This window comes from Centroberyx gerrardi, chromosome 12 (assembly GCF_048128805.1).
Source record: "Centroberyx gerrardi isolate f3 chromosome 12, fCenGer3.hap1.cur.20231027, whole genome shotgun sequence".
In the NCBI taxonomy this organism is placed as follows: Eukaryota; Metazoa; Chordata; class Actinopteri; order Beryciformes; family Berycidae; genus Centroberyx; species Centroberyx gerrardi.
In genome coordinates this window covers 23712495-23729007 of record NC_136008.1, presented here as the reverse complement: position 1 = coordinate 23729007, position 16513 = coordinate 23712495, and the positions used below count along the sequence as shown (strand labels likewise).

At 42.6% G+C, this 16513-nt stretch overlaps 1 protein-coding gene across 2 annotated transcripts in view; it reads right to left on the bottom strand.

Annotated features, from left to right (window-relative positions):
• Positions 1-16513, bottom strand: part of snrka (SNF related kinase a) — a 52066-nt gene that overhangs the window by 21695 nt on the left and 13858 nt on the right. For both annotated transcript variants that reach the window (XM_071911770.2, XM_071911771.2), the window contains exon 3: positions 3929-4070. In XM_071911770.2, the coding sequence (XP_071767871.2) occupies positions 3929-4070 (142 nt within the window). The remainder of the gene's footprint in view (positions 1-3928; positions 4071-16513) is intronic.

The following is a 16513-nucleotide window of genomic DNA, read 5'->3' as shown; positions in this document are numbered from 1 at the left end:
GCATAGCCTACAGTTTATTAATTAAACACTGGTATCGGATCGGTACTCGGTATCGGCCGATACCCAAAGCCCAGTTATCGGTATCGGTATCTGGACTGAAAAAGTCGGATCGGTGCATCCCTAATTACAATGGAGAGACTACTGTCTTTTGCTTTCTATTTGGGTTTAAAATAATGCCTCCTTACAGGGTGTCTCCAGTGAAATAACAAATACACTGGGGCTGTATAAAGCCCTTGTCTCAAAGATCCTCATTTCTCTACTATTGCGTCAACAGCTCTCTGGGGCTGCTGATTTCCCTGCTGTGTCACGAATGGTGGATCAGACTGTCAGAGAAGAGACAGACACAAAACAAAGATGATTGGATTCCACGGAGGACAGAGGCCTCCCACACGATTCTCAACATCCAAGTCTCTTCCGTTCTGTCATTTTCTTTTCTCTTTCTTTGTTCTCTCATTCGCTACCCCCTCCTTCTCTTGTGTCTTCCTGCACATGTTCATTGTTTCACTCTCTCATATAAACCATGTCTTGCCCCTTGTTTTTCTCTCTGACACACACACAAACTATGTCTTTCTCCTTGTGTTTTTGTCTCTCCGATTCCTTCTGTGCGTCTATCCCTCTGCCTTATTGGCCATTTCACAGTCACAAAACATACGGAAGCGGACAAGCTCCACTGTCCCAATTAGCCACAAGTCAGACTGAGAGCAGACGTCTGCAGAAACAACATGTGTTCTTGTAGTGGCCACACTGTTTACACTCTCCCCTCTCTTGATCTACCACGATATTAGCATCTTAACAAAGCATGGTCTTTTCACTTGTGCCAAAGAGTCCACATAGCAGTAAAAAATAATTTCCTCCTGGAATTTCCGTACCGACATGCGAAGGCAGACACATTCCAGCTTTGCCGTTTGTTTCTGTCAGAGAAGATGGCATGCCTCAACAAGTGTTTGCATGCCCACTTTACCAGTGAGAGAACTACCACTTCTTTTTTCTACCATCTCTGGCTAAGCCAAAACATATTAGGCACTGGTAACTTACTTGGTAAGCATTTCTATTTTGCTCTTCTCCATTACTGCTACAATTCATGCATGGCAATTTAAACCTCAGCTACTGTAAACCAGACAACAATCGCTATCATTGAGCTAGAAATTTCCCAAATCCAAAAATATCAACAGGAGGGGGTGCCATGGTGGCTCAGTTGTCTGGTGATCCGTAAAGGCAATGCCAAGTATTTCGACTGCACGGGTTGGATTCCTTAGTCAAATCCCTCATTGAATCTCTCTTTCTGCTCTACCTCCTGTCACACTCTCCTATCATGCAGAAGCAATAATATCAGTGTTTTGCTTCCATTTAAAAGTGTGGCCTGCCAAAGTCTTTTTCTCAACAGCTAAAATACAATGATTAATCCAATATTGTTTTGTACATTTTCCCCCTACAAGACTCGATCAATTTCACTGGTGACTTGGGGTCCATGCAGAATGCCCCTAAAGTAGGTTTCAAAAATTATGAGTTGTTGTGTAATGTGCTTGTCTTCAATTTGCCATTCCTAGCCACCCTACTTTCAATGTTACCGCCTAAGCCTCTGGGGAAAAAGCACAGAGCAAAACAGAAAAGAAATTATCTGAAGATGCTATGGTCCTGTCGCTTCATAAGCACCTCTACATGTGACACCCACAAGCATCTTTCATCGCTTTTTATTTTTGGTACCGTCACCCAACCTCATCAGGTCTCTCGCTCTCGTCTCAGGCATCTAACCGAGTTGCGAGCAACACCGCTACACACCTAGCATCTGTAAATTGTTGATTAAGTCTGGGTCTCGCTCAACTGTCTTTCTCTGATTGGCAATACTGAACGAACTGTGTGATAAAGCTCCGTAGCATCAGCGGAGGCAGGTGTGGAAATCCAAAACTGTGATACCGGCGCATAATTCACCGGAGAGTGACATGGCAAAAATATGAGCCTGCGACTCGGCATGAGACAAATACCTTTTCTGCTCTGAAGTCAAGCCCATTAGATTGCTCACAGCTGTCCCCGCTTAGCGCTTCAATCTAGTCAGATCTCTCCTTCGACTCAGAGGAGATAAGTGTTTATTTCCTGTGTCTAAAAATACTCAGATGTGCAGCGAGAGCATGGAAATAAAGAATTGGGATTCACAACATGTTGAGTACAGTGGCTCTGCTGCCATCGCTGGAGCCCATGAAACCCACTCATAACCCACTGCCTCAATCCAAAAACATACAGTCATCAAACTGAAACTACAGTTAGTAGCTTTCTTCATCTCTGAAAAGTTGACTTGTGAAGCAGCTATCATGACAGCAGAGATTAAAAATATGAATTGTAAAAATGCCACTGTACAGTTTTTATGCCCTGATGTCATATAACAGTGATGTCAATGAATCCTCCCTCTATCTCCCTCCTGGTCCATATGGGATTGTCAGTGTTCCAGTGAGTCCAGCATTACCACAGCCTCTGTGTATTTTAACCTAATCTAATATAAAGTTAGATGCCAGAATTCAATAATCCACAACAGCCATTCTGTTGTTCAGATTAGTGTCAGTTATCTATCCTAACCCCGCTCTGGGAGGAGAAAACATACACTGGATTACGGCTAAAATAATAGTCCCAATCACTTTGCTACATATTATGATGCTGATTATTAATGTCGATGATTAGCAGAACAAAATTATTTTACTGCACTTATGATATCTTATCAACATCTTGACTATTTAACTACAGTGGACATTGTAAACGAAATGAAATGTTTCCATGTTGCCAATATGCTAACATTCTACAATTAATAACTTTGGAAACGATTCACAATTGTGATTTACAAAAACATACATGGTTAACTGTGCAACACACAGAACATTGTGTTAAGTTGTGCTACAAAATGTAAACGGCCTAACTGAGTTGAGTGTGGCACACAGTGCTGTCTGCAGTTGGATTTGTCTGCTCTACAGCTGGACTTCACAAATTGCTTGAAGGGACTTTTTCCCTGCCAGCTACTGGAGCAAATTGCTTTGCTAGGCCTGTAATAAATCAGTATGGCTTCTGCCATATTCCAGAGCCTTCCCATGCACAGTGAAGATCAGTGTAACCCAGAACCATGGATGGAGTTTGGCTACTGGAGCTTTCAGTGGCAATCAGGCTACCTCCAAAACTTTCCTCTTGGCTGATGACAAGTAAATTGTAAATATGTTTTTTTTTATGTTTGGCACACATAGCAATAACACTGGTATGGGTTGTTGTTATGTTATATTACATTATATTACATTATATTACAGTATAACACGGCAGCGACATGCCACCCATAGTACAATGTACTGCTAACTGCAGTATGGTTATAGCTCAACGCCCAGTACAGCCCATATCAGATTAATGGAACTGGCTGTTCTCCAGACCACATATATGTTGACTATGGGCCAGACACGTGTTCACCCTCAAGTAGAGGGTAGGGACATATACGGAGTATACATAGAGGGATGTAGTGGTACGGGAGGGAAAGGAGGAAAGAGGAACAGACAAACAAATGGGGAGAGAGAAACACTGGTGTGAGAGAGAATGAGACAGACCTCGGCAGATACTCAGCAATATTATATAGCATATTAGATCCAGGCCTATGGTAGTCACTGGCAGCCAACAACTAGGGCACAGAGTAGGAGTTCAAACAAAACCAGTCCATATTCTATGCAGTCCCTCAGCACATTAGTGGTTTTGCAAGCTATAGCTGGCGTTTGCAAAACAATTTCAAAATAGGCTACATTATAAAAGTGTTAAATTCTGCCATAATCCAGGTCAGACAGGGTTGGGAATTGTGACGGATAAGATTTATTTCTAATAGTATACATCGAAAAATAAGGAGGTTTTTGCTCAGGTGTTGAGTATTTAAAGACCTGTGTGTGCATCCTGTGTGTGTGTATTCATCACTCACTCTTTGCAGGCGCTGGAGACGTGGGCCGGTACAGTGTATTTACAGTCCATGATCATGGTGAGGGTCTCACTATCGTTAGCCTCCTGGAAGGGCGGCTGGCCGCATACCAACATGAACAGGATCACACCTAGACTCCAGATATCTGAGGCAGAGAAAGACAGAAAGAGAGAGAGAGAATAAGAATCAATTTGGTTTGCCAGACAAATGTACCTGGTATTTTCCAGATAAGGCAAACATGGGCAACAGATGTGCAACGATGAATCATAACAGAAGAACCAAGAAGTATCAAATATATTGGTTAAGGATGTACAGGTTGTGCTGATGAGAGAAAGAGATGGAACACAGAAATGATTGAAACCAATGCTGCCACCAACTTAATTTACCATTCACATAATATGCCACATAATCATAAAAAGATCATAAAAACACCTTCCAAGCTCATATGTGCTCATGTGCATTTACAAAAAATGGACACTGCATAAAAGGCAGGAAATAGATGCCCAGAGATCGTGTACATGCTGGACAGGAGGCAGGTCAGGGATGGTCTGCAGGTAAGAGAAAAAGGGGGAAAGGGAAGTGGAGGGGAGTGTGAGAGAGAATGTCCTAAATGTCAGTTCATTTAAAAACAACAGCCTGGCTAAAACCCCCATCTTCTTTGTCTCAAGGCATTTTAACCAATCCTGTTCTGTCAGACCTGTCTCATCACAGGTGGAATACACACGAAATCAGTGCACACAGAGGGGGTTGTGTGTGTGTGTGTGTGTGTGTGTGTGTGTGTGTGTGTCTTCATGAATATGCAAAAAATGGACTTGTGTACAATGTTAGCGTGGAAAAGTGTGTGTGTATGTGTGTGTGCCCGTATGCCTGCAATATAATGAATGTCATGTCACTTCATTTGTGTGTGTGCTTATTCAAGTGTGTATATCTGCACTTGCTGTGTGTACCCTGAGAAGCCAAACTGTCAGCATGCAGAAGCACTGGGCCATGTAGACTCCAAGCAACCCAAACACAAACACACACACACACACACACACACACACACACACACACACACACACGCCTCTCTCCAGCAGTGTGAACGGTGGTAACAGAACTAACAGGAGGAGGGTGAGAAACAGCCTCCAGCATGGAGCTAGGACAGTAAACACCATCCTGTCACTACTTATAGCATGCACAGTCTCCTTAACTCACACACACACAGACAGACACTTGTACAAGTACATGCACAGGCACCATGTCCATAACACACTCCACTACATGCATTCAAACACCACTCATGTAAACAAACAACTCACATATACTGTATATCCAAACGCACACACGCAAACACACAATGAGAAAGAGACTCTTATAACTCACGTACACACACAAACACTTGTGAATTCATTTGAACAACATGTACATCTTCAATCCCCAGCTTAGCAGAGAAGCAGGGCTGACTCACTCAGGCTGAAAAAAAGAGACATCACAACGGCTCCAGTCAAATATTGGCAGCTCTCAAGTAATTACCATGATGAGGATTTTTAAGTAACTTTCTAATTAAGCTCAAATGCTCAGATGCCCTCAAACACTTAATGGGTTGGCTGAGTGGAGCCCTAATAGCGCACAGGAAAAAGTGCCAGATAGTGAAGAATCCAAAGAAAACTCAACTTTTGCAGAATAGCATGATAAGGACTTTTCACACTGATTATGAAATGCACTTAGCCCAGGGCTCAGCCTTGGGTTAACTACAGCTTAACAGTGATGCATTCTAAATAGGGCTAACCCAATCTTTAGCCCAGCTAGGGTGAGGCCCGACTTTGCTGGGTTAGTAGCAGTATTGTAGAACCTAGCCTTAGGGGCCGTTTACACAGAGAAGCTAGGGAGAATGCTTTGAACTAGTCCATGGATTATTGGAAGGATGCGCCTGCTCGCACTTGTCGGCTTGGTGCAGCGCTGCAACATGACTGGTGTTTTTTTTTTTGTGTGTGCAGGCTGGAAAAAGTTGAAAATAGCTCAACTTTTGAGGCGCCACAGCGCAGATCAACTGTCAAACTGCAACAGGCAAGCAAAGAATGACAAGGTAGGGAGGGAGGGGGAGTGGCTGTTTATTTTGGTTGCCTGGCAACCAAAGCGTACCCTCCTACATTTCATCTCTTCCCTTCTCAGCATGCGGCTAGCATCTTCTGTGTGCCTATAGCGTTTCTCTGTGAACTTGGGCTAACAAATACTGCATGAAATAGACTAAATTAGCCTCGGGGAAACTCTTGACCTTGGACTAAGAACAATCCTGCCTAACACTGAGTAAAAATTCATTTTACATTTATCGACCGCAGCACAAGATTTTTGTCAGTAGCTCAGCTATAGGCAGCACTTCACTGTGTCAGTCCTTTCCTATTTTGTGGCCTCACTGAAAAACAGCAACATTCCCTAAGCTCCAATCTAAATCACACCTCTGTCGACCAATCCAGATGGCCTGATTGGCTAGTAGTCATACTAGTTTTAGGCTACTACTAGCATACCTTCCCATTGATTGTTAGGGAAGAGGACGGGATGCCACGAAAGTTTGTGACACGAAATTTCACGATACAAAAATTCGACAATAGGAGCAGCAATTTCAGCTGCGGTCTAATATTCAAGAAATTACATTCAGAGTGATCTATTCTCTTTTGCGTTGTCTGAACACTCGCGCAAGGCTACCAAGTTTTAGGTGGGTCGTCACACTTCCAGTGAGCCCAGCGGAACTCACTACTGTGTAGCGAAGTAGGAGACAAGATGGACTCTGAGGACGGGCCAAGTTTTAAGTTTGCTGTGTGGCAGCATTTTGGGTTTCTAGTTAAGGAAGAAAACAGCTTTGTCTTAACACTAGCAACACGCTGCATCATGTGCAACATCATCACAATGAAAAACTCTAGTTGCCCATATAAGGCTAAATATTGCGTTTGAGTCTGACATATGGCTTCAGAGGTCTTAACATAGATATGAGAAATTTTTATTCTATTCTATTAAATTTCCTTTGAATTGGCATTAAAAAGGTCTTAAAAATTTTCAAATTTAACTTACAAACCCCTGTAGTCATCCTGTGTATGGCTTTGGCTTGTGTTTTCACTCTTTTCAGTCATAATTGTCTTCATTGAGATTTTGCTCAAAATATTGTAATAATATCAAACCACGACACGTGTATCAAACCAAACCAAGCTGAATGTGTCATTACATCCCTAGCAAAAAGCTCTCAAAACCTTTTGATGTTAGTCACACAGCAAAGAAAATTCCAAAACGCCCTGAATGACTACCTGTATCTTGCACAGAAAGTTTTTGTGATCATACAAAAAGGACTAGGAAACAAAATGAGCTGGCTGTGACCACGAATGCATTCATTTGAAGGAAAATGTTTGGTGAAAAGCTCAGTTGATTGAATTTCAATGAATGTAATAATTTGTTTGACGTGGATTTTCACAACATCTGTCAAGTTCAATCTCAAGGCACACCTGAGCTCAAACTCCACACACCAACACTGCTGTCCAACACCACTGCTCTACGCTCATGTCTATGGACAGCCATCCTGAGCTCTGCTCCAACTCTGATTGCCTCTCCCATCCTGTCCGTCACAACAGCCATCAGGGTTGAGGTTTAGGCTACTTCAAGCATGGTATGAGAGAGGAGTGCCACTGAAGCATTTTATTTTATACAGGATCCATTTACTCATGTGCACTCAGGCTCACTGAAATAAAATGGCAATACAAACACTGAAATCACAGCATGCATATGGAAGCTGCTGTAGAAGCTTCTTTTTGAGAGCAGTTTCCATGACAAGCTAAAAAGTACGCTAAGTAGCAGGTTAAAGGATAATTCCTGTATTTTTTGTCTGACATCCAGATGGCCCTTTGTAGAGTAGGCTAGGAACCAGGCAAAAGTGAAAAGGCATTAGCAACATTAAGCCACTGCTAACACTGAACAAATGGGGAATCATAGGGACAACAGCAGCACTTGTTGACTCATGATGATTTTGTCCAAGACAAAAAATGCATTATTACTGCTGCTATGATCCCAATTCCATTAATTTAGCACTGGCAGTGACTCCATTTGGCTTAAGTTCATGTAATGACTATTAGCGAACTAGACATGGATTCCAGTTTCAACTGGATATGATACTACTCTCTCTCAGACCAAAAAGCTGTCTGAATACAAGATGATAAAACCATCCCTATTTTACAAGCAGCCATAAAGCCTTATGCAGAAATGCTGAGGCTAAAGTGGCATACTGGTGTGACAAGTCTAAAGAACAGTTGGGGGAAGTTCCTGGTCACTGTGCTCAACACCGGCACCACATCTGCAATATTTCAGTGTACCTCAGTGTAACAGGCCTGGATGTAGAAAAAGGTTAGCTCAGCAAGACATCAGTGTAGCAGCTCGCCGTTCAGTGTACCAATTAGCTCTTCGCAATGTGTTGACAAACACAGGATCAGACTATGCCTCTGCTCTCACACTGAGGAAGGCTGGGGCCAAGTGTGTGTGTGTGTGTGTGTGTGTGTGTGTGTGTATGCATACTGTTGAAAGGTGAATGACTGCTTAAAAAGGTTGTTTCTTCCAGCTAGGCTTCACAACTGGACTCCTGGAAAATTTTAAAGTCCTTTTTGGTTTAAATGTGGGCTGTATCTCCTGAATCTGGTCACAGTGGGAGCCTTGCTCATCTCTGCATATTGCACTCCATCCAATCGGTTAGTGCTTAATGACGTAACAAATGCAAAAGTGATTATTTGCCACTCCACTGCGCCCATCTGTCATTGTTTGTGTGTAACCATGTGTGTGTCTGCTAGACAGCATCCGTGTGCAGCTCAGCTCCTTTGATGCAGAAGTTGTCTGATGGTTTGTTTAGCCTACAACACAGCATGCAGACTTTAAGTTGGCTACAGCTATTGGCTATAGCACATAAAGAGTAAAATGTGAGTGACATTTATCACTGCGTTTCCTCAAATGGAATGAGGGAATAATATACTAGACGTGGCTCCAGCCAAACTCTCTCTATACTAACAAGTCAGGCCATGGTAGTTGTGTGTGCACATGGAGCGTTTTAGGCACTTATCATGTCTCATAGACAGGCTATGGCACCATGAGTATCTGACTCTTGTTCAAACACACAAACCTGAACATGCTGATTTCTAGGTTAACTTTAACAGTTAACAGTCTAGCATGGAGGATGAAAGCTAGCCTCATCTCTCAAGACATCTTTAATGGCCTGTCTTGCAGACAGGTAAATCAGTTAACTTCGTCAAGACAAATCTGTAGGTAGCAGCCTAGAAAAATCATAGTTGCAAGATGTTCCAAGCAAGTTACTAAGAAAGCTATTCAGACAAATGTCAGCAGTAGCCAAAAACAAAAAAAAAACCAAATGTTATATCTTATGTCTTCCAGAAGAGTTAATCAAGCTATCTTTTGACACACCAGTTTGTCTTCCAGATGAGTTACTTAATTCTCCTGGCAGATGAAACTATAGCTGGCAGCATGGTGAAAACAAATTTATCTCATGTGTTTTTCAGACAAGCTAATCAAGCTTTACCCTAACAACCATTCATCTTTGAAATGAGTTACTTTGGAAAACTCCTACTAGAAACCTCAATAGCAGTTTGTCATAAAAACAAATATTCATCGCCTAACTTCCAGACAGGTTACTTAGCCAAGCTCTAAACTAACCATTTCTTAAAAAGTGTGTTTGGAGATAGCTTAGTTAACTTCTCTGGAAGGTTGATATGTTGGGAAATAAACTGTTCTACTAGCAGTAAAGTTGTCTAGGAGGGTGCCTTACCAAGTAACTTAATTAAGCAATCTGTCTGGGGGATGTGCATCTTACTATTACTTTTTGCTAGCTATACATTTATTTTTGCTACCTCAAACCATTTCTGGTGCTCCAACTCACTTGACTGATGACTGTGCCTTTATATTTTAATATAATAAAGCCTCTAAAATGTGTAATAAACTGTTAAAATTGAGCTTTCGAAGGCAAAAAGTCTTCTAGAGGGAGCATACCACTCTACCCCACTAGCTGGCTACTCTATACCTTTGTCTAACACATTGCTGTATGCTCACAAAATGTTATGTTGCTCAGAACAAGTTGCCTGACAATCTGGCCTAAACCAAGAAACTCCAGTAACGGCAACAAAAAGAAATCAATGCCTAAAAAGGATATAGGCCATAGCAAATCAATTTGGTGTGCTCTTGTATGCTTTGGACTTTATTACAGTCCTTCTCTGTGGGTGGTCTTGCTGCCTCGTCACAGTGTTCAGGCCTCCAACAGTCAGAATCACTGATAATCACCGCCACCACACCAGCAAACAAAGTTTCCTTCCACTTTCCTCTGAGTGTGTGTGTGCGTCCATTGAGCACTAATCATGACAACTGAGGGAACATCTTGTCTAGATGTGTCTCTCTCACGCACAGAACTGTACCCACCGTTATCATCAAAACGAAAGACATCGAAAGGTTGGTCTCTCTCTCTCTGTCTCTCTCTCTAGTATTCATGGTGAATACTACAGTGCTTCCCATACAATATTAATATTTGGTTAGCCTGCTGCCCAGGAAAATTATCAGCTGCCTATATAAATCTTTTGTTTTGGATTCATTACGGGTGTGGTGACAAAGCTGGCGTTCAAGCCTATCCAGTAACACCAGCAACCTCCGTGTTCATTTAGCCTACCAGAGATGTAATGGAGGCTGAAACAAGAAAAAGATAAGAGGTTTACTGATATCCAATTAATGCATATTGAATGAATTTAAGAGACTCAAAACCTTGGAAAAGTTTGGTTTAAGTGCTGGCATCTATTAGTGCACAGTGATTTGAAACTGAGATGGGGGGCCAAATCTACTGGGTGTGGGGGACCGGAAAGGAGTCCACAGGCCATCAGTTGCCCATCACTGAACTGCACACCAGCCAAATCCTTTCTGACAGTCTTCATATGAAATGTACAGCTGTAGAGTCACTAGGCATAAAAACTCCTCAGTGAGTTTATTTGACCCTGGGATAGAGGCCCGGCTTGAGCCTCTGCCTGTGTGTTTGCATGTGTGTTTTATCTTGTTATCAGCACAAACAGCCTACTGCAATGCAGGTTCAAGTTTGTTAACACACACACACACACATACATACACCACGGTCAATTCAATGGTCAGCAATTCTAGAGTCTGTCTGTCACCAACACATGCAGGGAGCTGTCAACTGGAAGAGCACTTGCGCGCACACACACACGAACGACACATGCAATTCAGATCTAACACTTAAAACACATGCACACACACTCTTCAGGCCTTCAGACCCTTAGAGTCGCACACACACCCTCTCATCACTTCAACATAACAGGCCTTGTCATAGGCAGGCAGACCGAGCGCAGAGAGCACTGTGGGTGACAGCTGTAGAGCTGCACAAGATCTCTCTCTGTCACATACAGACTCACTGCAGCTCTACCTCTCCACTCCTTGTAGGAAACAGCTGTCCTGCCTTCCATCACATATTGTGTCAGGAATATTCCACCTTATAGAGCAGAAACCAGCACACACACACACACACACACCAGTGTTTCCCATGTAATGTTAACACTTGGGTTGGCCATCCAGATAAATTGACAGCCTCCCAAGTACATTTTTGTTTTAGAGTCATTTCAGGTGCTGTGATGCACGAAGCTGGTGTTCAAAGCTTGTGTTTCTCATTGATGTAGTTTTTAAAAAAAAAAAAAACTACTACTACTCTCTATTGCCAGTTCATGAAAGTTTTTACAGTTGCTGTTCTAAACACCCGGTGTCAGGTAGGTCTTTCCTGGGAGAATCCTCTGGGGCACAGGAAGTGATACGTTTCATGCTTTCGGCAGCAGTTTGTCAGCAGTCAGCACCAGTTTGTTTGGAATAAACTGAAGAAACGGGGTAGTCAGCGATAGCCACCATGGCTGAACAGAAAGAAAAGACTAGTACCTACAGAAATTCAAATCAATAGAAAATCCAAGGAAAAAGACAACATGACCACTTGGCAAAAAAGGGGAAAATAAATCATCATCTGATCATAGATCATAGATCAGGTAATCTCGCAGGTTACCACTTTGATGCTGCCACGCACTTAAAGTGTGTTAGTGAGCTACAATGACCCTAACTCATTGTGTCAGTCGGTGCTCCTTTGAGTCGCACTGGCAGTGGAAACACAAACTGAACAGAGTTTGAAACGTAGCTTACATTAAATGTTGAGGAGGTAGGCCTAACCCATTTGTAAAATTATGATGTAGCCTACTTGCTTCACTAAAGTAGTGATAATCAGATTGATGTATAATAGTCAGATAATGTTACAGTAGTAAGTTAGCAAATATTTATTACTGGCTTATACTAGAGTCTTTAGTGCCTCACAAATGTGAGATACTGGGCTCACTCATGTGTGCATACAGATATACGGTACTTACACATCTGCACAGACACATGCATGAACAAACAAACACACATACACCGACACACCCAGAAACAAACACCCTCACGTACACTCCTTTGTCTGATAGAAGGTCTGGATCTTATATCAGTCTGTAGTTACAACGCCTTTGTTAGTGACTGCTGATGTCCTGACTGTCCTCTGTCTGGAGAGCCATTACTGGCTTGTCTGAAGCTTTGTCAAGCAGGAGCATTCACTCCGCACTCCAAAATGCCAAGGTTGTCTGACACTTTTAAGCCTTTGTTGTCTGATGTTTTATCAGACTTGAGGGCATCAAAAGGTATTGAAAAGGTATCAAAAAGTTTCAAAATAATAGATTCTTGAAGTTGAAGTTGTATTTGTGTTGAGAAAATAATCAACAGAGCACTGTCTGATTCCATTTAGAAGAAAATCAATGGGTGAAAGTGTCAGACAGAAAATTTATTCTCCAGCATGAAAGGGGCTTTCATTCAGAGTAAAAGCTGTGTGTTGTGAAAGAAATGTTAAAAGTAGTGCTGAAACGAAAATTAATCAATTATAATTTTGATAATCGATTAATCGTAAAAGTAAAAATACCAAACATTTGCTGGTTACAGCTTCACAAATGCTAAGATTTGCTTTCTTTTCTCCGTTTTGTTGGTCGGACATCACTTTGGGCTCTGGTAACTTGTGATTTCTCATTGTTTTTGACTATCAGGGACCTGTATCAGTATTGAAAAACATGAACAGTTATTGATTTATTCTACAGTTTGTTTGAATCACATACTGTACTGTATATCCTGGGAGCATACCATTACATGCGCATGCAAGAGAAAGAAAGCCAAACTCAGGGAGCAGTAGGATCCTTTGAAAAGCTGAAAAGACGAAACAGGAAAGATGCTAGTTTCATGACGCTTTGTCCTCCACTCCTCACACATCCTTCTGACATGTTTCTCAATGCGCTAATGATTCTGCTATAACCTGCAGCAAATCGTATAAATGCACACATAGGGCTACAAAAAAATTGGCTGGGGCTGTCAGAGCATGTGACAGTAGCCTTGGAACCTGGGGACCTAACCTTCTCCATTCTCATGGGATACAGGATAGCCAGGCTTAACACCTGAATTTCACACAAAGAGCTAAACTAATTAACATTCATTCCTAAACACAGGCTGTGACACTAACATAGCAGAGCAGAACTAGTTGAGATGGCAGAATGTGGCTGAAATCTGCGATCAGCCTGAGAGATGCTGAGAAACTCGGTTGGTATGGTAATTGTGTGGTATTATTTTCTACAGTGTACCCAGCATTTTTTAATACACCTTTCATTTTCATTTGCCATTTCTCAGGTACTTGTAATCTACTTCTCAAGCTATTAGCCTACTGTAACATCTGAAGTGATTCAGAGTAAGTGAACAAAGTAATCGTTTTGACATCCAAACTAAAGAATGCTACGTATGCTGGAAAACAATGAGTGAGTGACGTCTCACAGACAATGCTGACAAAGCCTTCCCGTACAGACTGACCTGGCCTAACCCCAGTCTTGCAGCAGGGCAGGGGTAAACAGACAGAGATGCCACAGCTCACAGACTCTACTCAGCATTCAGCAACACAGAAACCCCACACTGACTGACAGAAACTCAAAAGGCTTCAACAAGCAGGCAGAAAAATGACAGTGGCAGCGCTTTTTTGGGGGAGGGTTGTGAAGGATTTTTCCTGTGCGATTCCAAATGCTAATTGTAGCAGTGGGGCATGTTTTTTTCCCTCCTCATCCTGCAAGTGACATGAAGAGTAACAGATGTTGAAAGAGCCCTGGCACAGAGGAGCAGCAAGGACCCATCGATGCAGATAGCACCGCGTCACTGATCACAGAGGGAGGAGGGGGACTGGTGTAAAAGAACATGCGTGTGTGTGTATACGTGTGCACATGCATATGTAGTATAAGTGTGTGCGAGCGAGAGACAGATAGAGATGACGGAGAGACAGACAGAGAGTGAGACAGAGAGAGGAACTGAGGGAGAAAAGAGATATGCTGGTTCTCAGAGAAGAGCAGAGTTGCTGTTGCTGAATATGGATGAGAGCCAGAGCCCCAGAATAAAGTGCAGCTCTCTCCCAGGCATCTCCTGCCCCAAGTTGTCTTATATTAGCATGATGGCTGGGGGCCTCTCTTCTGCTCTGTATATGACAGAGACAAAAGGCCCTGATTCTAAGACGACTAGCATGGTGTTGGCTGTAGAATGTAATAACAACCTGTCATTAAGATTTATAGCAAGACATCATGCTGAGAAACAGGCCTGGGAATGGGGATGCCAGAAAAACACGGTGGGCAAGTGAAGTAAAATATATAATACAATGCATAACTTACAAAAGACTACGTGGGCTTCGAAGTGCGGTGATAAGAAGTCAGTGCTACTCTATTAGCCTACTTCTCTACTAATAAGCATGATCGCTAACACTTACCTAGGGCCAACCTAATAGGAAAAGGAAAACCCAGCACAGAGTGGAGATCATCCATCATCTCTTCCCTGCACATATAATTAACAGAACTGCATATAATTACTCATGCTTTGTCCTTGCTTCCTACTAACAAAATGAGCCCAACACTAGACTGAGCCAGGCCTATCTTGTGTAAAGTACTCGCTAGAGAGTGAGATGGTAATTGCTGGAAGTAGACTTGCAGTAGTTCCTGGTCCTGAATTTCAAACAAAGAGCTAGCCTAATAAGCCAGGCGATCCTGTATCCCATGGGGTTGGAGAGGCTTAGGCCTTCAGCTTACAAGGCTATTGTCACATGCTCTGACAGCCCAAGCCATCCTTTAGCACTCTGTGTGTGTGTGTGTGTGAAGCTGATGCAGCACACATAGTGGTATTTACTATAGGGTCAAAAACGTCTCACCAGGGCTTGATTAAAATACTCATGTCATTGAATTTCCCCCAAGAACTAAACTGTCTGTGATTATTTGCACATCTGCAAAAAGAGATGATCTGAACACTGTGCCACTGCTGCGGTTTCACATAAACTAACAGTGCTTTTGATCTTGTCTCATAAACATGTTTCATTTAGCCATGGCTCTGCAGTGGAAAAGTGGGTTATATAACTAAACCACAATCCCAGGCCTTCCTGAGACCTACTGCAGTGTGTAAACTATACTGGTGTCAGAAATAGGTCAAAGATCGTAACCCTGGAGTGACCTGCAGGACACAGAGTCTTTCACACGCACAGAGCAGCTTGTCTCCTCTCAGCTATGTCTAACTCAAGGGTTACCATTACCACTACTACTACTACTACTACTACTACTCGGGTAATAAATTAAGCCTCGACTGCAGGGCGCTGGAGGAATCTTGGGTAATAAAAGCGAAAGTATATAGGGGCCAGCAGTAATATGTGACCTGGTGGTTCCCCCAGCTCAATGTCACAGAGAGCTGAATGCCTTTTACAATCTAGAAGGGGCAGGCAGGGATCTATCCATGTTCCCGAGCTATGAACCTGAACCCCTCTACCTTTACTGTTTTTCTTTAAGAGTGTGTGTTTATCTTTGTTTTTGTATGCGTGCATCTATACAAGGGTGGCTTGCATGTGTCTGCATTGGTTTTTATGTGTGTGCATAAGCTAGGGAGAGATAGAGAGAGAGAGAGAGAGAGAGACCACCAGGGACCACAGGCATGCTACCAGCACCTCACACCTGGCTCACTCACACTCGCGGCATCCGTTCCCATAGCAACGCCTGCTGCCTGTCTCGAATTAGAGAATTAAACTTGCCTCTGCCAGGCCCCTCTGGCAAATCTGTCCACACACATACACATGCACGCACGTACACGTGAAAAAATGGCAACCTTACACGTCCATATTTGTCTACAATCTTTCTCTGTCACACAGCCTGGTAAAGTGAAGGCTGCCAGCCTACAATTACATTTTACATTTACATTTTAGGCATTATGCTGATGCTTTTATCCAGAGTGACTTACAAGCAGAACAAGCTTGAATTCATGTACCAGCATTGCAAGCAGCCAATAACGAGTGCAACCCCACCCTGCTTGCGTAAATATGAGAATCAGTCGGAAACTACTAAAGTAGCACTTTCTTTCTCCATCCCCCCTCTTGGTGTCAGCAACCTATGAGAGGAAAAAAAACAAAACAAAACAACAAAAACAATGCTCTTAGAGGAAACAGGAAGGGGAAGACTCAGTCCCTCCTTC